This window comes from Sceloporus occidentalis, unplaced genomic scaffold (genome assembly GCF_023333645.1).
Source record: "Sceloporus occidentalis isolate IW3139 unplaced genomic scaffold, rSceOcc1.0.p SCAF_86, whole genome shotgun sequence".
NCBI lineage: Eukaryota > Metazoa > Chordata > Lepidosauria > Squamata > Phrynosomatidae > Sceloporus > Sceloporus occidentalis.
In genome coordinates this window covers 1,685,106-1,709,175 of record NW_028317066.1, presented here as the reverse complement: position 1 = coordinate 1,709,175, position 24,070 = coordinate 1,685,106, and the positions used below count along the sequence as shown (strand labels likewise).

The window sequence follows — 24,070 nt, the reverse complement described above, 5'->3', positions numbered from 1 at the left end:
AACTGAGGTTGGTGAGCGCATTGAGGTGCTTAGCCATGAAAAGAATGTCTGTCTGTAACTGGACTGACACCCAAGAACATCAAGTCGGGGCTGATATTTATATGGAAATTGGTGCTTGGGGGCAGAAACTGAAGGTTCAGAAAGGTTTATATCACTTTAGAATATTTCCTGTGTGGGGAAAGAATGGCATGAAACCAAATTGAATGCAGTGGGTGTTTGATGCAAATACCTCAGACAAAAGGTCACCTCTCAGATCCTTGTTGGCTCTGAATTTTGATCGTGTTCACAGACAATGTACACTAGAATCTGAGGGTCCCAGATACAGCTCAAAAATATCATAGCAGAGTACAGAAGCAAATATCCAGAGATAGGTTTTGGCAATACACTGACCAGTTTCCACACTTAAAAATAAGTCATGGACACAGTAGATTTCATTTGGTTCTTTATCTTGAGTTGCAAAATAATACAAATAAATGAATGAATAATTTATTACGGCTCATGGCCAGATTAAAACAAACAAACAAAATAAATACAAATATTACAAAGCATCACAATAATAAATTGTATTCTAGCAATAAGGGTAAACATCAGTTCATAAAATGAAATCCTAAACCTGGCAGGAAAAATTGTCCCAAATAACTTTGAGAAATATAGATTTAAAATAGTAGCTTTGGCACGATGGCTTAGAAACTTGTATCCTAATCGAGTATCTCCTAAGCTGAGTTATATAACATTTCGAGCAGAATACAAGCTACACATCATTTGTTTGTAGTGTTTATAGTGGCAACCCACTCATCCACTTCAAACTTCTAAAATGATTCATTAAAACATAACAGTCAACCGAATATAGTGCAGTAAACACCATATACAATCATATTAATTTCAAAAAGGAAGTGTATAAAAATGTAATCGCCTGACTCTGTGTCATAATTATTTCAAGATATTTCATGGGTGTTTCTGCATCTGTTTCAAAAAAATTCTGCAAAAAATGATCACAGCTGCACAACATCTGGCAACTTTAAAAGTCACCTGCTCCTAATAATACAATTATTTGCAAGCTATCTTCTCCGACTTCAATCAACTTCACCATCCCTTGTACACACAACTCCAATCCACACCAATCCGCATATGAGCTGCATACTGTATTGGTTGTGAGTCATCTCCTGGTGCCACACAGCATGAAGCATCCTCTGCACTTAGCTTCCATCATGCCTTGGGCTCTGACTCAGGACTCTATGGCAGTCTCACAGGATATGATGCCACCTGTCAATCAAAGTATTTCTTCATATGTTTAATAGAATATTATTTTAACAGTCCTTTCTCTGACTATCTGCTCCCACTGATTCCTTTAAGGCAGCCCCCCTCCAATCTCTTCTTTGCTAGCTCCTATTAGTAAGGATACAATTATTCCATAAATTAAGGGTATCTGCAAGAGGATCATGCTCAGGTCACTCACACCAACTTTATTAATTTAATCTCAAATTGGGAAGGGTGAACGGGGATTGGATCTTGGGGTAACACTCTCCACTCTTAACTCTGATATTCAGTCTTGACTGTCATTATCCTTCTTTCCAGAAGAACATTTGAGTCACGAGAGAGTCCACACTGGAGAAAAGCCACACAAATGCCAGCATTGTGGGAAATGTTTTTCTACGAAGTCATACCTAGTGACACATCAGAGAGTCCACACCGGACAAAAGCCATACAAATGCCAGCATTGTGGGAAATGTTTTTCTACGAAGTCATACCTAGTGAGACATCAGAGAGTCCACACCGGACAAAAGCCATACAATTGCCAGCATTGTGGGAAATGTTTTTCTCAGAAGTCAAACCTAGTGAAACATCAGAGAGTCCACACAAGAGCGAAGCCATATAAATCCCTGTAGTGAAGTAACATTATTTTTGTCAGTAATTAATATAAAAAATATATTTTCAATCCAGCAGTGCAAAGAAAAGGCCCTTGTGATCTTGTTTGTAAGATTCGTCTGTCATATGTCTGTTTATGCTTTAGGGTTATATTTTGTTAAGTTTAGGTTTTAATTGCTAATAGTATAGATAAATGCTTTGGGTTGTAAATTTAGCTGGGGATTGTGGGTCATGGTATAGTTTAGGTAGATAGGGGGCTGGGATTTGTTGCAGGTGGCTAGAATAGTTATGGGAATGATAGTTTTTGCAATGTGTGGGCTGTTGGCTGAAGAAATTGGTATTAACAGGAAGGTGGCTAGTTTCTGGTAATGTCCAAGGGGGCCTTGTTACCTGTGGGGCATGTGGGAATTGGAGGTGGGGGCTAGGTTTGGAAGAGGGTGGAGTTTTAGGTTTTGGGATTTTAATGTATTGCTTGGATTGGAGAGGGGAGTTCTTACTTAAATGCTGAATTTCTGATTATGTGTTCTTAATAAAGTTTTTTGTTGTTTCAACACACTGGACTCATTGGTGTACAGACGTTCTGCATTTGCACAAAATTGACCCTTTCTTCTCCCTTCAGCCCTCAGCTCCATTCGCAGTCATGAAAACAGAGGCAAACACACACACACACACACACACACACACTGAGAGAGACAGAGCTATATGTACAAAGCAGAGCCTTCCTGGCCTTTCCCTCCTGAGTCCAGCTGCATAAAGGGACTGCTGAAGCAGGGGGTGGGGGGATCTGGAACCTGACTCAGACACCTTCCTCCCAGAACCCATTATTAGAGCCTACCACAGCTCACTATGATGCTTTAAATGACTATTTCACAGATAAAATCTCTCAGATAAGACCTGAGTTGGATGCCAGCATTATTGCAGAGGCCATAGGTGAGGTGTCTAGTGACTCTGTGAATGAGATCATACTGGATCACTTTGAATCTGTGAGTACTAAGGATGTGGACAAGCTCCCTGGAAGTGTGAAAAAGACAACTTGCCCTCTTGACCCTTGCCCTTCATGGCTGGTCATCCAAGGAGGAGATGCACTGGAAGTGTGAAGAAGACAACTTGCCCTCTTGACCCTTGCCCTTCATGGCTGGTCCTCCAAGGAGGAGATGCACTGGAAGTGTGAAGAAGACAACTTGCCCTCTTGACCCTTGCCCTTCATGGCTGGTCCTCCAAGGAGGAGATGCACTGGAAGTGTGAAGAAGACAACTTGCCCTCTTGACCCTTGCCCTTCATGGCTGGTCATCCAAGGAGGAGATGCACTGGAAGTGTGAAGAAGACAACTTGCCCTCTTGACCCTTGCCCTTCATGGCTGGTCCTCCAAGGAGGAGATGCACTGGAAGTGTGAAGAAGACAACTTGCCCTCTTGACCCTTGCCCTTCATGGCTGGTCATCCAAGGAGGAGATGCACTGGAAGTGTGAAGAAGACAACTTGCCCTCTTGACCCTTGCCCTTCATGGCTGGTCCTCCAAGGAGGAGATGCACTGGAAGTGTGAAGAAGACAACTTGCCCTCTTGACCCTTGCCCTTCATGGCTGGTCATCCAAGGAGGAGATGCACTGGAAGTGTGAAGAAGACAACTTGCCCTCTTGACCCTTGCCCTTCATGGCTGGTCCTCCAAGGAGGAGATGCACTTAGGACTCACCTGAGATATATCATGGATGCATCTCTTAGGGAGGGCTATTTTCCATCTTGCTTAAAAGAAGCGGTGGTACGTCCGTTTATGGAAAAGCCTTCCCTAGATTCCTTGGAGATGAACAATTACAGACCGGTCTCCCATCTTCCATTTCTTTTCTTTTTTTTAAATTGATTTTTATTGGTTTAAAACCTCAACATAATAACATAACAAGATAATCATATACCAAAAGGAAAAAAAGAAATACAATTCATGTAAGGTGGAAAAGAAAACCAAAAAGTAATAATCTAAAGAAGCATCGAATATATTATCTGAACTGGAAATGATGTTCCCTCCGATCTGGACTTTTCTTCGTTCTTCTCAGTGTGTCTTCATCCGCTTATTTACATGTTTGCTCATCCACCGTGTCTTATACTTTCTATCAGATAAATTAATGTATTTGAGTCCGATGTCTCTTGTTCTATCTTGATCTTCTTTCCCTTATGTTTATCTAGTTCATAGTTTGATTTGATTTCTTTCTTCTTAATATCGCATATACAGATCATGTACAAAAATAAGACAGACATAGTACAAAAAAGGGAAATACTAAGAAAAGAAAATGAAATAATACCAAAGCAATATAAAAACGATACAGGAATAATGAGATAATGACTTCCGCCACAATTGTTCTGTAACACCAAATGCTCTCAATATCTTGTCACCTCATTTCATTCACTAGTCAGTCTATACCTTGATTAATTTCCTATACCACCTCTAGGAATAACAGCAAATTATACACACACACACACACACACACACACACACACAAAATCTAAAATGTCTATTATGGGAATATTCCTTAATTTCTTCTCTGGTCCAGTTTCTATAAGAGGGAAAGGAGATAAGAAGAGGGAGAGAAAAGAAAAAGAAAAACCAGATTAACATTATTGACAACATCAGCATACTATTAATAAATCTCCCCATTTCATTTTGAGACAATCCAAAACTTTATCCCAACCTTCGACTATTGTCTCTCCAGGACTATTTGTCATCATGGCTGTAAGCTTATCCATCTGCAATAGCTCATACAAATAGTTAACACATTCTTCCAATGAAGGTCCCTCCTTTGTTTTCCATTTTGTCGTGTAAAGGATTTTGGCAGCTAATGACATCTATCTCAGAACTTTGCCACATTTTTGCTCTATCTTATCTTCAAACATGTTAAATAAAACATTTTTGGGTGTTTTCTGTAAACTGATATCTAGAATTGTATTTATTTCCTTTACTATAGTTTCCCAGAATTTTTTAGTTACTACTTCGCATGACCACCAGCAATGAATATAATAAGATCCTGGGGCTGACCCACATTTACAACAGAGGTTATTTGTTTCTTTATCTTTGTATATTTTGGCCAGTCTTGTCGGTGTAATATACCATCTCAGATATATTTGAAGCCCATTTTCTTTTATGTTTTGTACTGCTGTGAATTTTAAATTGCGTTCCCACGCTTTCTTTCTCCCATTGATCCGTATTAATTGGATGCCCTATATCTCTAGCCCATCTAATCACGACATCTTTAACAACCTCTTGCTCTGTATCCCAAGTTAATATTATTTTGTATATTTTTCCCACCAATCCTTTTTACCCTCTTTATTATTTAATATTTCTTCTAATTCAGAATTTTTATCTGTTGTTCTCCATTCCTGAAAAGCTATGCCTGCTCTTTCTCGAATTTGCCAGTACTCAAACCAATTTAAATTAAGATTCTCTCGTATTAATTCTTTGTGTGTTTTAAGTTCCAGTTTGTTATTGCTAACTCTGAATAAATTTTCATATTTGGTCCAATTACCTTCTCTATACAGCTCTTTCTAAAAAGGGCTTCTGAGGGTGAGGCCCATCTAGGAACACTAACAATAATCCCATCTTTATATTTTTTCCAGATGATAAGGAAGGAGATTCTAATACAGTGGTCCTTAACAGCGCAGTTATCTTTTCCTTTATCGTATAACAAGAAGGCGTGCAAACCGAATGTAAGCCCCTCTCCTTCTAGTTCTAATAGGTTTTTATCCTCTAATAACATCCAATCCCTAATCCAATACAAGCAATTTGCTTCATAATATTATTGGGAACTGCTAATCCCCCCTTTCTTTTGCATCCTGCATAATCTTCATCTTGACTCTCGGCTTCCTACCTTCCCATATACATGTCATAATTCCTTTTTGCCATGTTAATAGGTTTTTCTCAGGGATTCTAATAGGTAATGTTTGAAATAGAAAAAGGATTTTCGGCAAAACATTCATTTTACATGCCGCGATTCTACCCAGTAATGAAAGATGAAGTTTTTGCCAATGTGTAAAGTCTCCTTTTATCATTTTCCATAATTCACATAATTATTTTCAAATAGCTCATTTGTTTTATTTGACATTACTGCACCTAAATACTTTACATGATTTTTGATTTCAATGCCTGAGTGCTTTGTAAACGGATTCTTTCCTCAGGATTCATATTTTTGGTAATGATCGCTGATTTTTTATAATTCACTTTACAGGCACTAATTTTAACAAAATCCTCTAATATCTTATATCCCACCTCCTTATCGTACTCTCCAGTGCCATTTCCGCGACCTTCAGTCTGTTAACTCTGACCATCTCAGTCAGACTTTGAATTCATCTCTCTCTTCTCTTGATCTTGGGACTCTGCTGATTCAGCAATGTCTTTATTTAATTCCACTCTTTCTTCAACTCTCGACAGCTTTGCTCCTGTATCTGTACGTGTGTCTTCCCCTATGACTAGGCCTCAGCCCTGGCTCACTCCCACTATCAGGTTCCTCCGGTCCTGCTCTCGAGCAGCCGAACGTCTTTGGAAAAAGTCTAGGGAACCGGCCGATTTCATTCATTATAAATTCATCCATTTATCTTTTTCACGCGCTCTGTCTATGGCAAAACAGAACTATTTTAAATCGCTGATCTGCGCTAATGAGAGGCGTCCGCAGCGTTTGTTCTCCTGCTTCAATACACTACTCAAACCTTCCTCTCCCCCTGTCTTCTCATCATTTTCCCCCACTGACTTCGCCAACTACTTCATCACAAAAGTCACTACTATTCGATCTGAAATAGTTCCTCCCGACTTGCCCCCTAACACTAACCTCCAGGTACCTTCTACTAATAAACTCTCTGTGTTTCCCTCTGTTTCTCTGGATGAACTCTCTACGCTGCTAAATTCTTCCAAACCTACTACCTGTTCTCTTGATCCTATTCCCTCCCGTCTCCTAATCTCTATAGCCTCTTCTCTTCTGCCCTTGCTCCTCTATATCTTTAATCTCTCTCTATGGGTTCCTTCCCTTCTGACTTCAAACTCTCGTTTCCCCAATTCTGAAGAAACCCTCTCTCGACCCCTCTTCTTTGTCTAGCTATCGTCCAATTTCTCTTCTTCCTTTTCTTTCTAAGGTCCTAGAACGGGTCGTTTATCCTCGCTGTATTAAGTTTCTTGAAGCCAACTCCATCCTGGACGAGGTCCACACAGAAGAAGAAAATGGAAAGTATGATAAATACGGTTACAGATAAATCTGGTAAAATATGTAGACTGATGAAAGAAAAATTAAAAAAATTTGAAGAATTTTATAAGGAATTATACCAGGCAGGAGAATATTATTTGGACAAAATAGAGAAATATGTGGAGGAAAACTGGGGGCAGAAATTAGAAGAAGAAGATAAAGAGTTACTGGAACAACCCATTGAGAAGGCAGAGATAGTGGAGGTAATAAAGAAATTGAAAAATGGGAAAGCTCCCGGGATGGATGGATTGGGACCAGAATATTATAAAGTGTTTGAAAAGATGTTAATCCCAAAACTGTTAGAATTATATAATGGAATAATGAATGGGGAGAAGATACCAGCATCATGGCACCAGTCATTAGTAATCTTAATACCAAAGGCAGATAAAGACTTAACTGACCCAGGGTCATATAGACCTATATCATTAATAAATCAAGATGCAAAGATTCTATCAGCAATAATAGCAAATAGATTGAATAAATATATGTATAAATATATAGGAAAGGACCAATGTGGATTTGTAAAAGGAACACAAATGTCCAATTTAGTAGGTAGAATCTTGAATAAAATACATGTAACAGGGGAGAAAAAAAATAAAGGCAGGGATTTTGGCATTAGACATATTTAAAGCATTTGATTGTGTGGAATGGCCAACATTAAAAATAATTATGAAAACATTTGGAATAGAGGACAGAATAAGAGAATTAATAGATCAATTCTATCTTGATAATTCAGTAAAAGTAATGGTAAATGATGGGATAACAAGCGAAATAAGAGTGACAAGAAGTACAAGGCAAGGATGCCCACTATCACCAATCTTATTTGCAGTGGTCATAGAGTTATTAGCAAATGTTATAAGAAATGATGATAGTTTAGAAGGGATAGGATTTAAACAGAAACATAAAATTAGTTTATTTGCTGATGACACTCTATGAACTATTAAAAATTTAGTGGATAGATTGGGAAAAATAAAAGAGCATTTAAAGATATTTGGAGAAATGACAGGGTTACAGATTAATTGGAATAAATCAGAAATGATGATATTTAATTATAAAAAAAGAGGAATTTGAGCTTCTAAAACAAAAAAGTTTAGAGATAAGATTAAGAAGCAATATAAAATATTTAGGAATAAATATAACGAAAGATTTAAAGGAAATGGAAGATAAAAATTTGGTAGTGTTAAGGAAAGGAGTGTAGAAAAAATTGGAAGAATATTAAAAAATCCAGTTATCCTGGTTTGGAAGAATTGCATTAATTAAGATGAAAATATTGCCAAAATTAATTTTTTTATTTAGAATGATACCATTAAAAGTGTCGGAAACTGAACTGAATAAATGGCAACAGCTAATAAATACATTCTGTAATGGAGGGAAAAGAACAAGATTAAACAAACAATTTTGGTATAAAACACAAAGAGAGGGAGGTTAGGCCTTCCCAATATAAGAGGATATTACGAGGCTAATCAATTGAGATACGTGATAGAAGGCATGGTGGGTGGGATAGATTTAGAATGGTTAGAAGTAGATACAGAGGAAGTAGATATGAGAATATGGAATATCTTTTTTAAGGACTTTATAAAGAAATAAATAAAAATGATTGGAAACCCACTTATGAAAAATATAATAGAAATATGGTATAAACATAAAAAAGAATTAATGAGTGAAGAGTCAATAATAACACCAATAATAATGGAAAAGGAATTTCCAAAGAATTTGAAAGGATTGTTAGATAAAGAGCTAAAGGAAAGGAAAATAGATAGAATAGAAGATTGGATAGATGTAAGAATAGAGAAAGGAAACATAAAAGAAAAACTTTTGGGAATAAAAGTTTCATGGTTTCACTATATACAAATAGAACAATGGATTAAAAATTGGAGGAAAAGGAATGTAGAAAAGAAAAGGTATATGCAATTTGAACAAATAGTTCAGAAAGGAAGAGAAATGGAAGAAAATGAGAATGTAAAAGGAATTACTAGTAAAATTTACAAAATGTTGATGGAGAATAAAGGAGGAAAAATAAAAGGAAATACTTTACAGGGATTATGGGAAGAAGAATTAGGATGTAAAATAAAAGGAATGGAATGGAATTTGGGAACAAAGACACTTGAAAAAATTATCGGTTCGGATAAAAGAAAATTATAAGTTGATTTGGAAATGGTACCTGACTCCAGTGAGACTACATAATATTAATAAGAATAGTTCGAAAAACTGTTGGAGAGGCTGTCAAGAAGTAGGGTCAATATATGCATATAATGTGGTGGCAATGTAAATATGTACAAAGGTTTTGAGAAAAAGTGCTATTAGAAATAGAAAATGTTATGAATATAAAAATAGATAGAAGACCGAATATAGTTTTGTTATCATTATATAACTCAGAGAAATGGAAAAAAGAAGAAAAAGGTTTGGTAACAAATTTGCTTACAGCAGCGAGATTAATAATAGCAAGGTGTTGGGAAAAGAAAATGGATGTAGAAGTGGAGGATTGGTACAAAGAGGTATGGAGATTAGCTATTAATGATAAATGGACATGTAAACTGAAAGTAAAGAAAGGATTATGGAAAAGAAATGACTTTGGGGGGATTTGGAAAGAATTTGTCGAGAAAGTGTTGAGAAAAGAAGATGGAAGATTACCACCAGAAGACGAGCTGAAATTTTGGATGGAATATAAGGATGGAAATGGCTCCGGGGAACTAGCGGGGCACTGAGGGGTATATAAAATTATGTGTAAAAAAGGTAATAGAATGTAATAGAATGTAGAGATGTATTTGTTTATGGAAATAAAATTTAAAAAATAATAAAAAAAAGAATTTAACAAAAGAACGATCAGGAAAATCTACAAGAGGAGACTGGCTTTAAAGTAGAAAAAAGGTCAAATATCTAGGTGTTGAGTTTACCTCTAAAAACCGAGAGCTCTTTAAAAACAACTACAAGAAAATATGGGTTGATATCAACCAAGATCCCAATAGATGGCCTAAACTCAACCTATCCCTCTTGGGAAGGATCAGGGCAGTTAAAACGAACGTACCGCCTAAATTACTATTTTCATTTCAGACTATACTATCCTTCTTAATGACAAACCATTTTTAGAACGGCAGAAGGACCTGAAAAAATTCATCTGGGCAGGGAAAAAACCTAGAATCAGATTTAAATCTCTAATAGATGATAACACGCAAAGAGGAGGTTTGGGTTTACCATCTTTACAAAGCTACTTTTATGCAGCTAGTCTACAATGGCTTAAGGAATGGATTACTCTAAGAAACAGAAAACTTTTACAATCGGAAGGAGTGGATAATTGCTTTGGGTGGCATGCATATATGTTTTACAACAAGGTGAAAGCCAACAAAGAATTTTTGAACCACTTTGTCAGAAGAACATTGTTTAGGGTCTGGCAGAAACGTAAAAACCATATTAATAGGAAGATCCCATTATGGGTCTCTACCAATGAGGCGTTTTATCAAAGAGAAGAGGTTACGAAAGGAAGATGGGTAACGTATAAGGAATTACTAAGAGAAGAGGAATTAGGTGACCTTATTATGAAATCCCCTGAATGATGGGTATCACAAGGTCTCAGGTACCAGCGGCATATTTATAGACAACCTTCTGAAAAGTTAAGATTAGAGAAGAAGACAGAAGGCCTATCTGGGTTAGAGTCAGAAACAGAATCAGAAAAGATATTACTGGGAAATGGAGATAAAATTGTTTCCAGGTTATATAAAGAACTACTTAAATTAGACACAAAATCAGAGACTGTTAAAGACTCTTTGGTAAAGGACTGCAGGGAAAACATTTTACTAGAGGAATGGGAGGAAAATTGGCCCCAAAGGCTCAAACATAGGCTCCCTATGGATCTGAAGGAACAATATTTTAAGATGCCGTTCAGGTGGTACCTGACCCCCATCAGACTGGCCCATATGTATAAGGACACAAGCGACAGACGCTGGAAATGTGGGGAAGGAAGAGGGTCCATGAGACACATCTGGTGGAAATGCTGGAAGGCCACACAATTCTGGGGGAAATACAGGCAACTATGTCAGAGATCCTTCAAATAAAAACACTAAAACATCCTAAGATAGTCCTACTTGGAATACTTAGTAAAGAAATGGAAAATGAATTTGGAAGGATTTTGTTTTATTGGATCTCTGCTGCCAGACTGTTATACGCGAGAAGATGGAAAGAGGCAGAGATACCGGGGATTTCAGATTGGGAAGAGAAACCTTACGATTGAATGGAGAATGATAAACTTACTTGTCTGATCAGATCTGGTTCACTAGATAAATCCAGGGAGGATTGGTATCCGGTGCAGGCTTATTTGGAAAAACAAACTTGTGAAAGGAACTAGAGAAAATACTACGCAGTTACTGGTCAAGCGAGTAAATAGACGAGGGACTTAAGATTACAGAGATAACTGATAAGCGTTAAAGTTATCTGCGTAGATATAAGAGGATACTGTTGAAAGCATTAGGCGTTTATTTTTTAAATTTTGTTTTATTTTTTTTATACTTAAGAATACTTATGATCTCAAAATAATGAAGAGTGCAGGACAACGGCTAGAATGCCGCTGGCAGAAATATTGACTAATACCTGATAAAATGCAGCTAAGAAGTCCTTCTGCTCTGCATCTCTTGCGTCTGCAAAGTCATGTCCATCAGAGCTATTCAGGGTGGAAAGGGACTTGACTCAATGCCCCCCTTTATTAGAACTCTTTATTGGAACCTACAAAATCCTGCTGTGATGCTTTTAATAATCTCTCAGATAAGAGCCGATTTGGATGATGGCCTTATGACAGAGGCGACAGGAGAGGTATCCAGAGCCTCCGCCTATACTGTTCTTCTCTATCAATTTGAGTCAGTTAGTTCAGAGGATGTGGAGAAGCTCCTTCGGAGTATGAAAAAGACGACTTGCTCTCTCGATCCTTGCCCATCTTGGCTGGCCGTCCAGGGGGAGATACCATCAAGATGCTGCTAAAAACATAACTAATGCATCTTTCAGGGAAGGCTGTTTTCCATCTTGCTTCAAAGAGGCGGTGGTTAAACCACTTCTAAAAAAGCCTCCCCTTGACCCCCTGGACAGAAACAATTACAGGCCAGTTTGGCTCTTACCATTCTTAGGCAAGGTAATCGAGAGGGCAGTTGCCATTCAACTTAAAGCAGTCTTGGAAGTAGGGATGTAAAGAATATTCTCCAAAATTCGAAAATTAGTAGAAATATGTCTAATTCGAAAATTTCAAAAGCATTTTATAGAGAAGAAATTCTGATCACTTCTCGATCATGAGTAAGAATTTTGATTTTTAATCATTTCCAAATGAAGAGAAGAGGAGAAACTTTCAGCTGCCAAATTCGACCTACAGGATTTGGGTATTTTGCATAAGAAAAGCTACCATTCATCCTGGGTTTTACCAGAGGCTATTTCCTTTCTTAGGGTGATTCCCCCCCATCTTTGCTCACTCACAGCTTTACTTTGAAAAACAAAAGAGAACAAAAGGGGAGGCATTTTGTGTGTTGGTGGTAGATAAGACATTCTGCCCTTTATGCCATGCTCTTTTTGGATGCATCACACACTCTTATTCGTGGATATTTTGAACTCCCTTTGCCAAATGCAAAATATAAAGTATATAAAATGCAAAATAAAAGTAGGTTTGCCTTAGCATCACCTTGAGAGAGCTGGAGAGAGGTTTGTCATGCCTTGCCTCTGAGGCTGAGAGAATGTGCACTCTCCTTGCCAATTATTATTATTATTATTATTATTGCATGACCTTAGCATCACCATGGGAGAAGTGCAGAGTTAGTCATGCCCTGCTTCTGAGGCTGAGAGAGTGTGACCATCACAAAAGAGAAGAAGGGGCAGGGTGGGGTGCAATGGCAGGAATATATGCCATGATGGATAAAACCTTGCATTCGAAGGGATTCCAAGAGGTCATCCAACCCCCCCCCCCCTTCTACCATGATGGAATACCCAGGAGTTGGAGTTGAAGCTGAGAGCATGTGACTTGCCCAAGGTCAGCCAGTGAATTTCTATGGTTGAACTGGGAGGCTAGAGTCCTGATCCCAGCTCAGCCATGTAAATCCACAGGGTGACATTGGGTAAGTCACACTCTCTCATTCATGGATATTCTGCACTCTTCTTGCCTATTATTATTATTATTATTGCATGACCTTAGCATCACCATGGGAGAGGTGCAGAGTTGGAGTTGAAGCTGAGAGCATGTGACTTGCCCAAGGTCAGCCAGTGAATTTCTATGGTGAACTGGGAGAATGAAGATCTACTGAACTTTTCCCCTTCCCCACTGCCATTCCCTTCTCCTTTTGTCTCTTGTCTCTTTAGATTGGAAGCCTGAGGGCAGGGAAATGTCGAACGATTTGTAAGCTGCTCTGATAGCCCTTTGGCTGAAGAGCTGGGCATAAATTATTATTATTATTATTATTATTATTATTATTATTATTATTAGAGTGCTAATCACAGCTCAGCCAGGTAAATGCAGAGGTGTCCCTGGGTAAGTCATATTGTCTCAGCCTCAGGGACATTCTGAACCATCCTTGCCCAAAAGCAAACCAATCATAGAATAAATAAATAAATAAATAAAATGTAACTTTATTATTTAAAGAGGCTTTCTTGAAATGAAACAAAACCAAAGGCCAGAACCATCAGCATTCATTCATGAAGGAGACAAAAGGAGAAGGGAATGGCAGTGGGGAAGGGGAAAAGTTCAGTAGATCTTCCTTCTCCCAGTTCACCATAGAAATTCACTGGCTGACCTTGGGCAAGTCACTTGCTCTCAACTCCAACTCCTAGGTCCCCTCAACTCTACTATTTCTTGTTGGGGCTTCAATCACAGTTTATTTATTGAGACTGGGCTTTTTTCCCCCTTTTGTGTGTGTGCCTTCAGGTTTTTTTAAGCATAGGAATGTTCTTTAAACATCTGCCAAACTTCCTTTTGACATGGTGTGATGACTGGTCCTCCAGTCATCTGGGAACTTCTTCTGAACCATAAGGGGTTAATCTGGGAGGAGGAACATGCTAATGAGATATGACATCACATGCTAATGAGCTGTGGCATCATAGCTGATGTAAGGTCTACCTGACCAATCAGAGAGTAGGACCGCGAGATTCAAGAACTTTCTATGGGAAATCTTTAAAAGGCCCTTTGAGGCCATGCGCTCCTTTGTCTCTCCCTTGATCCTCTCCTGAGGGGGAACCAGATGATGTCTCTTGGAGTCTGGGGGACACAGGCTCAGGAATGCAGGTAGAGTTGGCAAGGAGCCAGCTCCCTGATTCCAAGAACTCCACAAGGACTACAAATCCCATCATTGTGTGAGTAGCTCAGGAACAGTGTTAGTCAGTACGTCTAGGTCTTTTTGGTTATGTTTATCTAATAGCTTGCCTGAAATGAATATCTTTGTAACTGTGTTTTCTGACCTGCAAGGCAAGGAGGCCTGGCATGAGTGATACCTTCCTATTCTATATTATTTCTTTAAAATAAACTCTTTCTTTTAAAAGCATCTGCTATCTCTTTGCTCCTATACACGTGCCTTGACTCGGCTACTGATTGCTCTGGGTTAGCAAGAAAGGAAACTAGATCTCTCTCCCAAGCAAGTCTCAGTGTGTGCTTGGGAAATATAGTTCATTGACAATTCACTGAGTGGTGGCAGCGGAAAGATAGTTCTTTTAAGGGACTCCCTGAGAGTAAGGGCCCCACACAGGGCATTGCTCCCAAGGAGCCATCACACATGGCAATTGAGTTTGTAATGCAAAGTAATTAGCATAATTATTCGAGTTGTCTTTTATTGTCATTCGAGAAATCTGTGAAAAATATTTTGCTAGCTGCTGGAAGGGAGAGAAGAAATCACCTTTTGGAAGGGGGACTTGTGGAACGAATATTTTTTAAAGAAATTCTCTTCAAGTTCTCAATGAACGAGAAGAAAAACATGGGTTTCTCCAATCACTACTTGGAAGAAACAGATTTTCTAGATCCATTTCAAACTGGATTTAAGGCAGGTTGTGGAATTGAGACAGCCATGGTCGCCTTAGTCGATGATCTCCATCTGGGCGTCAAAAGCTCTTTGAAAAGCGGAAGTGGGACCTGCTGCTGCTCTTGGACCTCTCAGCGGTCTTCAATACCATTGACCACGGTATCCTTCTGGAACGCCTGGGAGAGTTGGGAATTGGGGGCACTGCTTTCCAGTGGCTCTAGACCTACATCTGTCACTTCAGGACAGCTGTTTGTCCAAGAAGGAGCTCAAGTTAAGCATCCCTGAAGGCGTGATTCTGTCCCCAATGCTATTCAACATTTACATGAAGCTGTTAGGTGAGATCATCCGGAGACATGGGGCGGGGAGCAGGGAGACCTTGAAACAGTTGCACATGTGCTGGTCACCTCTCGGCTCGACTTCTGTAACGCACTCTACATGGGGCTACCCTTGTGACAATTTTGGAAACTTCAGTTGGTACAGAATATGGCAGACAGGTTGGTTACGGCCACTTCTAGAACTGCCCACATTAGACCGGTTCTTAAATCTCTCCATTGGCTGCCCATCAATTTCCGGGCAAGATACAAGGTGTTGGTTCAATCTGGAACAACCTGCCGGATGAGATCCGTCCTATTAACACCTTGGAAGTCTTTAAGAAGGCTATTAAGATGGATCTCTTTTCAGACTAGATTAGATCTATTCACTTGCCTCTCCCTCCCCATGACCCTTACCTTTGCCATCGTTAGTGTGATGGAAATTGTTATCTATCGTTCCTGCCCTCCCCTCTCACCTTCAGAAAATGACCCATTTCTTGCCTGAAAAACCTTTTTTATTGTATTGTGTTTGGAATGTTTTAAATTTTATTGCAGTTTAATAGCTTTTTAATGTTTTTATAACTATGAGGAGTTTTGGGAGTTGGGGTTTGTAATAGTATTTCTTAAATTGTATGTTATTTTATTACTGTAATATGCTTTGATCCATTTGAGAAAAGGCAGAATATAAATTATTATTATTATTATTATTATTATTATTATTACATCCCTTCAAGGGGGTCCAAGACCATTTCAGTATGCTCCCAGAACCAGGATGGGGGGACATTATTTCTGTGGCTGTGGTTCTCTCTGTTGGTCCTCCTCTGCAGGGTTGTTGTGAAGGAAAAGGTAAGTATGTGAGGGAGGTTGCCCAATCCAGATCCTGTGGGCCTCTAAGCCTAGTTCCCAGGTTTCCAGGGGATTACCAGAGTTTTGAGGTCCTTCCGTCTCCCTCCGCTTGGCTTTGGCCTAGATTTTGGCCCTTCCCTCCCCCTCAGATCCCCCTCCCCCTAGGACTCCAGAAGACCCCCCCCCCCGAAAAATGTTGTTTCCAATCCTATTGAACCCTATCCTGTGTGATACTTTCTATTTGGCACAATACTCTTCTCCAAATGAGGCATCAGAAGGGAGGGTCTCTTCTCTGCCCCACTTTCCAGGAGGGAAGGGGCTCCTCCAAGCCCTTTTTACCTTTGGATTTTGCTGGTCAATGACCGAATAAACTTTATTACATTACGTTACCTTTGGATCCCCCTCCCCTCCATGACCATGCCTCTTTCCAAGGGTCCCCCCTGCCCTCTCTTCTCATAATAACCCCCCAAGTTCCTGGGACCCAAGGAATCCCCCGAGGAGGAGGCAGGGAAGGAAAGAGGGACAGGAGGCCTGGCAGGACCTCTGCCTTACTTTGGGGGGAGAAGAGGGGCTTCCTTTCTTTCTATAAGCCCCCAAAGGCCCCCCAGAAGACTCTCCAGCCATTCCTCTGAATGAACCAGGGCTCTCCCCACTTCCCTCCTTCCCCCAGAACATACTATGATGCCAGCAATGGCTTCAGGGGCTGAGACAGTGCATACGTAGATGCCCCCAAAGAAGACAGCATGCGCAGGGATTGCCAGGGCCTAGATGCTGCTGCTGCTGATACTGCTGTTTATTCTGCTGGAAGCCTTTGCAGGAAAGGAAGGTATGTGCCGGGGGTTCAGCGGCCTCACCTTCCTTCCCTCATTTCTTCCTTTAAGGAAACCCCAATGGAGCCCAAGATGAAGAGCTGGACTCAGGAGGGAAAGGCAGGAAAGGAAGGCTCTAGTTTAGAAATAAAGCTCTCTCTGTGTATCCTGTATATTTGTCTCTGTGTGTGTGTGTTTGCCTCTGCTGTTCTTATGGCTGAGGACTGAGGAGAGAAGAAAGGGTCAGTTTTGGGCAAATTCAGAACTTCTGTGCATGAAAGAGTCCAGTGTGTTGAAACAGCAAAGAACTTTATTGAGAACACATAGAAATTCAGTGTTTAAGCCAGAACTGCTCACTCCAATCCAAACAATATTTTAAAACCCCCAAACCTTAAATATCACCCTCCTCCAAATATAGCCCCACCTCCAACTCCCACAGTCTATGCTCCACAGGTAACAAGGCCCCTTTGCCATTACCACAAACTAACCCTTTCTGTTAATACCTGCCCCCAACTTTCTTCAGCCAACACCCCACAATTTCCAAAAACCTACCATTCCCAAAACTATTCTAACCAGCTGCAACAAATCCCAGTCTCCCATCTACCTAACTTATACCATGACCCACAATCCACAGCCAAATTTACAACACAAAGTAATTATCTACATATACTATCAGCAGTGAAAACCTAAACTTAACAAAATACAACCTTAAAACATAAACAATCATATGGACAGACAAACTGTATAAGCAAAATCACAAGGGCCTTTTCTTAGCACCACTGGATTGAAAATATAATTTTTGTATTCCTTATTGACAAAAATAATATTAGTTCAGTACTGGGATTTGTGTGGCTTCTCTCCTGTGTGGACTGCATTATGTGTCAATAGATATGACTTCGTAGAAAAGCATTTCCCACAATGCTGGCATTTGTATGGCTTCTCTCCTTTTTTCTCTCAAATGTCTTGTTTTTACCCTCCTAATAATGGTTTTCCTTTAAAAAAATAAGTCTTTTGTTTTAGTCTCTAATCATTATTTTTGTTGTTCTTGTCTGTTTCTATGTTTGTTTGTTTGTTTCATTCTTAGTAAAATGATTTATTCTGGTCTGTCTCCTTCCTTCTTGCATGAAAATCTATTAATAAGGAAACTGGGGAGACTTTTAAAACCTCCCAAAGGAGCCACTTTTGGCCTTTTTGGGGGGTCAATCCTCCTCTTAGAAGCCAAAGACCGATGTTTGTGAAGAATAGTAATAAGGCTTGTATGAAAACTATCCTCCCCATTTCCGATCCCTTTAAAACCCATGTTCCCCAGAAGGAGCAGAGCTGTGTAATAAGGAAACCCTCTCAGAAAAGAGACACAAAAGACACACTTCCTTCCTTTTGGCCCAAGGAGCCTGGCCTCCTTCTCGCTCTGGAGCCTCAGAAGAGAAAGAGAAGCCTCTGTTCAACTGAGGCTCAGAGAAGGTTCTGGAACATTATTCCCCACAGTCACAAGAAGCACAAAATGGCTGCCAGAACTCAAAATTGCCAAGGATGGTGGGAGGGACAGGGATGCCAGCGAATCAGGGCCTGATTTACACACACACACACACACACACACACGTGTGCGCACACGTTCAGACAGGTATCTATGGGTATGTAGAGATGTATCTATGGGTATTGTATGCAAGATTTATAGACTTTAAACATTCCCTTTATGTGTGTGTGTCGTGTGTGTGTGTGTGTGTAGGCTCTTAAAAGTAAAAGTCTGAGTACACTTAGATAGAGATGCCTCCACACACACATATATATACACATATATCCATATATGTATATGCGCAAACACACATGCCACATCCATCTGTTGTTGTCCATTGTTCTGGTCCGTTGTTCCAGGTGATGCTGGAGAAGAGGCCCTGCCTCCAACGGAACCAGAGGCTGCAGGAGATGACCCAGCCCCCATATTTTAAACCAAACCTTGCGGTTAGCAGTGGCCCAGAACTCCAAAGCCTGTCTCTTATAGTGGAATTGTATTGGGTTAACAAAGGAAGTGTGTCCCCACTGCTTGGTTAGTTCTCTTTCCGCTTTCAGGAATCAGTGCAGAAGCTCCAGAAGGTGAAATGAGAGATCACACACCTGTCACCGATCTAGGTGTTCTTCTTTACATCTAGAGTGGTGAGTAAATACAGAATTGGACTATAAAACCTTTAATCAGACACATAAGAGACCAGATCTGGGTTCAAACACTTTGTATGTAACATTTATTCTAACATTAGGGACATTCATTCTAATATATTACATGTCAAGAGGCCTCAAATCATGCACACATTCACTTGTGGTGCCATACAAAGCCAGAATCCTATAAATCCATGCTTTGTCATCCTGTGTGTCGGGGGTTGGACTGCATGGGTCTTGTGGTCCATTCTTATTCTAGAATTCTATAAAAAAAATAAAAACAACTACAACAACAACCCAACCCAACACAACAACATACAAAAATCAATAACTTTATGAACAGACAACCCTTAAAAACAAAATCACAAGGGCTTTCTCTTATCACCAATGCATTGAAAATATTTTTCTTGTAATACTTCTTAACAAAAACAGTGTTAGTTCACTGCTGGCATTTATGTGGTTTCTCTCCTGCATGGACTCTCTGATGTATCACTAAGTTTGACTTCGAAGAGAAACATTTCCCACAATGCTGGCATTTGAATGGCTTCTCTCCTGTGTGGACTCTCTGATGTTTCACTAGGTCTGACTTCTGAGAGAAACCTTTCCCACAATGCTGGCATTTGTATGGCTTCTCTCCTGTGTGGACTCTCTGATGTATCACTAGGTTTGACTTTAAAGGAAAACCTTTCCCACAATGCTGGCATTTGTATGGCTTCTCTCCTGTGTGGACTCTCTGATGTGTCACTAGGCTTGACTTCTGAGAGAAATATTTCCCACAATGCTGGCATTTGAATGGCTTCTCTCCTGTGTGGACTCTCTGATGTATCACTAGGTTTGACTTTAAAGGAAAACCTTTCCCACAATGCTGGCATTTGTATGGCTTCTCTCCTGTGTGGACTCTCTGATGTGTCACTAGGCTTGACTTCTGAGAGAAATATTTCCCACAATGCTGGCATTTGAATGGCTTCTCTCCTGTGTGGCCTCTCTGATGTATCACTAGGTCTGACTTCGAAGAAAAACATTTCCCACAATGCTGGCATTTGTATGGCTTCTCTCCTGTGTGGACTCTCTGATGTGTCACTAGGCTTGATTTCTGAGGAAAACATTTCCCACAATGCTGGCATTTGTGTGGCTTCTCTCCTGTGTGGACTCTCTGATGTGTCACTAGGCTTGATTTCTGAGGAAAACATTTCCCACAATGCTGGCATTTGTGTGGCTTCTCTCCTGTGTGGACTCTCTGATGTGTCACTAGGTGTGCCTGCTGAGAAAAACCTTTCCTACAATGCTGGCATTTGAATGGCTTCTCTCCTGTGTGGACTCTCTGATGTATCAGGAGGTTTGACTTCTGAGAGAAACCTTTCCTACAATGCTGGCATTTGAATGGCTTCTCTCCTGTGTGGATTCTCAGATGAATCAGGAGGCTTGATGTCTGAGAAAAACCTTTCCCACAACGCTGGCATTTGTATGGCTTCTCTCCTGTGTGGACTCTCTGATGTCTCACAAGGTCTGACTTTGAAGGAAAACATTTCCCACAGTGCTGGCATTTATGTGGCCTCTCACATGTATGGACTCTCTCAAGACTGACATGTTCTTCTGAAGAAAAAAAAAGAACAATGACAGACAAGACTGACTCTCTGAATCAAGAGAGGAATGTGTTACCCCAAGATTTAGCCACCTGTTAACCCTTCCCTATTTGATATAAAATTAATAAAGTTGGAGTGGGTGCCCTGAATTTAGCATTTTTGCAGGTATGGATCCCTACTCAAAGGAGGTAGCAAAGAAGAGATTGTAGGAGAACCTGCCTTGAGAAAATGAGTAGATTTAGCTGCATGATCCATTTATGTCTGTAGAGGTTGAAGGGATTATGGCTAAGGAATGGGACTGGAAGGAAATAGTCAGAAAAAGGCTCTGAGAATCAGTGTGCTAATCCCTTTTGTCTGAGGTACTTGCACCAATAATAATAATGATGCTGATGATTTATTTATAGCCTGCCCAATCACAAGGAATCCAGGTGGGTTACAACAATAAAAATAAAGAGAATAAAATAAAATACAAAAATAAATACAATACAGTAAAATAAAACAGAGCGATGTGAGTTACAGTAAAATTCACAGTTAGGCCTGATGGAAATTGGGCCTGTCTTTTTCACTCCCTCCCAGGTCTGATGATGACAGTTGGGGCGGAGGGAGGGCTCTTCTTTTTGAGGCCAGAATATAATTTTAATTTAATTTAATTCTCCTCATTAATTTAAGAGAAGAAGTGATGGACAGAGTGAAGGAAGTCACAGTAAATGGGGAGAGCTTAAACCAAGCCCTCATTGCATTAAATTTGGTTTCAGACCATTCTTTCCTCACCCAGGAAACATTCTAAAGCAATTTAAACCTTTCGTACCCTCAGTTTCTGCCACTAAGCAACAATTACAGCATAAATATCTGCTCCTAGTGGCTGTTCTTCAGCCTCAGTCCAGTTGCAGGCAGACACTCTGCTCCCTATTGCATGGGGTAAGAAAGCCAGGGTACCTTTCCCAAACAGAATTTTAATTCGGGCTATGTCCGGGTCCAATCTTATGTAAATCACTGCCAAATCTATTGGCCAAATCCATCCCAGAAGTAGCCTGGGTCCGAGGCATGCTCAGGCATCCCCCCTCTTTTTTAAGTGGAAGCTTCCAACACTAAAAAAATGGCCGCTGAAGTGCTGTGGGGATTCGGGCTGAATCCAGGATGGATTTGGCTGGTGGATTCAGCGGAGATTCACATATGATAGGAACCGGATGCAGCCCGAATGAGAATTCAATTCAGAAAAGTTAAGCTGGCTTTTTTTATCCCATGCGATAGGGTCCTCTCTCGGTTTACATGGCTAAGCACCTCAATACACTCTCCAACCCCACTTGCCATGGGAGCTACTGACTTCTCTCCCCATTCCGGATTCTCAGCAACTGGGATTGAGATCCATCCAGGCAACATATTACCATTAGCAAAGGCTTACATTTATTCACCACTCCCACCTTTGTTACCTAATTCTCTCTGTGCATGTGTGTTCATTTTGCCTTTCAAATGCCTTTGGAGTTCTGTGTGATTGCAGACCTGCTATAGCTTTGCTGGATCCTGAGGTCACTGTCGCCTCAATCAAACTATATCTCCCCTTTGAGCTAAGTATCTAATTCCCCTAAAAGCATAGCACTTGCAGGTGTCTTCCCCAAACTCCAGCATTTCAGGTAAAAGACCCTAAGCAAGCTCAGGTAGGAAAAAGAAACATTAGAGAAAAAGGAATTTTTGTGTTGCCTTTCCTTTCTTCATAGACATTGTTCATAATTGCTAAATGGAAGCCCTTAATATGTCTGAAAACCAGGGTCTGAGCCGGTTCTCACCAGTTCAGTTCTTAAAACCTGTCAGGTTGGTGGCTGCCTCCCAATCCCCAAGGCCCCTCTCTTGACCCTTCCCAGAGGTCATTTCCTGTCCACATACCTCACCTTATTTCCCCTCACCTTCCCACTAGGGCCCTCCGTTCTGGTAGTCAAGCCTGCTGTCCCAGCCCAGGATTTCCTCTGCCCCATCTAGGATTCACCCCTTCTCACTCGCTGCCCCTCACTCCTGGAACCTTCTTCCCCCGCGAGCAAGAGCCATCACTTCATTAACCAGCTTCAAAACGGAGCTGAAGACCATCCTGTTCAGAGAAGCGTTCCCAGGCATTGCATAATTGTCACTTGCTATTTGATGTTCTTTTCTTGTCTGTTTTATTGAATCATTTCCGGTATTGCTATGTATTTTATATGTATTATCTTAGTAGACAGGCCCCTTAGCCACCACCACTCCCTTCTCCTTCTGTGTCATGTCTTTTTAGATTGTAAGACAGAGGGCAGGGAACCGTCCAATTAAAAAGATTGTATGTACAGCGCTGTGTAAATTTACAGCGCTTTATAAATAAAGGTTAATAATAATAATAACAACAACAACAACACAGAGCTAGGCAATCCTGGCTTTGCTCCTGCTTTCCTTTCCTGGCTCCCAGAGACCTGATCCCCTTCCCTTTCTCCCTCCACTCTCCAACCTTCCCTCTTGCCTATCCGCACTGCTTCAGCTTTCACCTTCAGCATCTCTTTCCTGCCTTTCTGTTTTTCCCATTCCCTCCATCTCTCTATCACAGACACATATCCACAGCATGTGATGCACAAAAGGGACATTCTGAGTCCCATTTGTTGAGAAAGGCAGGATAATCAATATACAAATAAGTCATTGGGAAAGCAAGAGCAAGGAGGCTGGGACCTGGACTCCAATTTTGGTGAGGGTCAAGTGCCAGCCTTAAGGCATCTATAAGACAGGGATGGCCTAATGTTGGGGATGGGGGGTCACACTGGCCCACAGGGGATCTCAGGACAACCTAACATTGTATTGTCTGGGGGTGAAATGAAATACTATTTTCTCCTCAGTATCCCACAGCATCCCTTTGGGGAACCAGAGGCCATTTTGCCACTATTGGGCTCTCTCTGAGCCATTGTAGGGCCAAGGGAGGCCTTTTCCCCAAGAAGACTCTCCTGAGCCTGAAAAGCCTGGAAGAAGGGCCAAAAAAGCCAGGAAACTTAGGACCTTTCCAGAAGGGCACCCTAGTACGTACTGTGTACGTACTAGGGTTGCCCGGGGGCATCTTTTTCAGACGCCCCCAACCCTAGTACGCACACAGTACGTACAAAATGGTGGCGCCCATTCTACATGCAGATGGTGATGCCCATTAGGATGTCACGACTGCGCCGCATTCAAACGGAGCGGCATGGACGTGACGTCCTGGTGTCATGAAAGGGCGCTTGTGGCGCCCTTTCCACGGTGCAGGAAGGAACTCCATTTTGGAGCTCCTTCGTTCATTTGTGTCGCTGGTGCAGCCTTTAGAGAGCTGTGCCAGCGATACAAAAGAGAA

The 24,070-nt window shown here is 40.7% G+C and overlaps 1 protein-coding gene across 1 annotated transcript in view; it reads right to left on the bottom strand.

Moving 5' to 3' along the window:
• The window catches only part of LOC149284988 (uncharacterized), an 80,671-nt gene that overhangs the window by 31,465 nt on the left and 25,136 nt on the right, over positions 1-24,070 (bottom strand). The window contains exon 2 of the mRNA XM_089495956.1: positions 19,679-20,715. Coding sequence (XP_089352082.1) covers positions 19,679-20,715 — 1,037 coding nt within the window. The remainder of the gene's footprint in view (positions 1-19,678; positions 20,716-24,070) is intronic.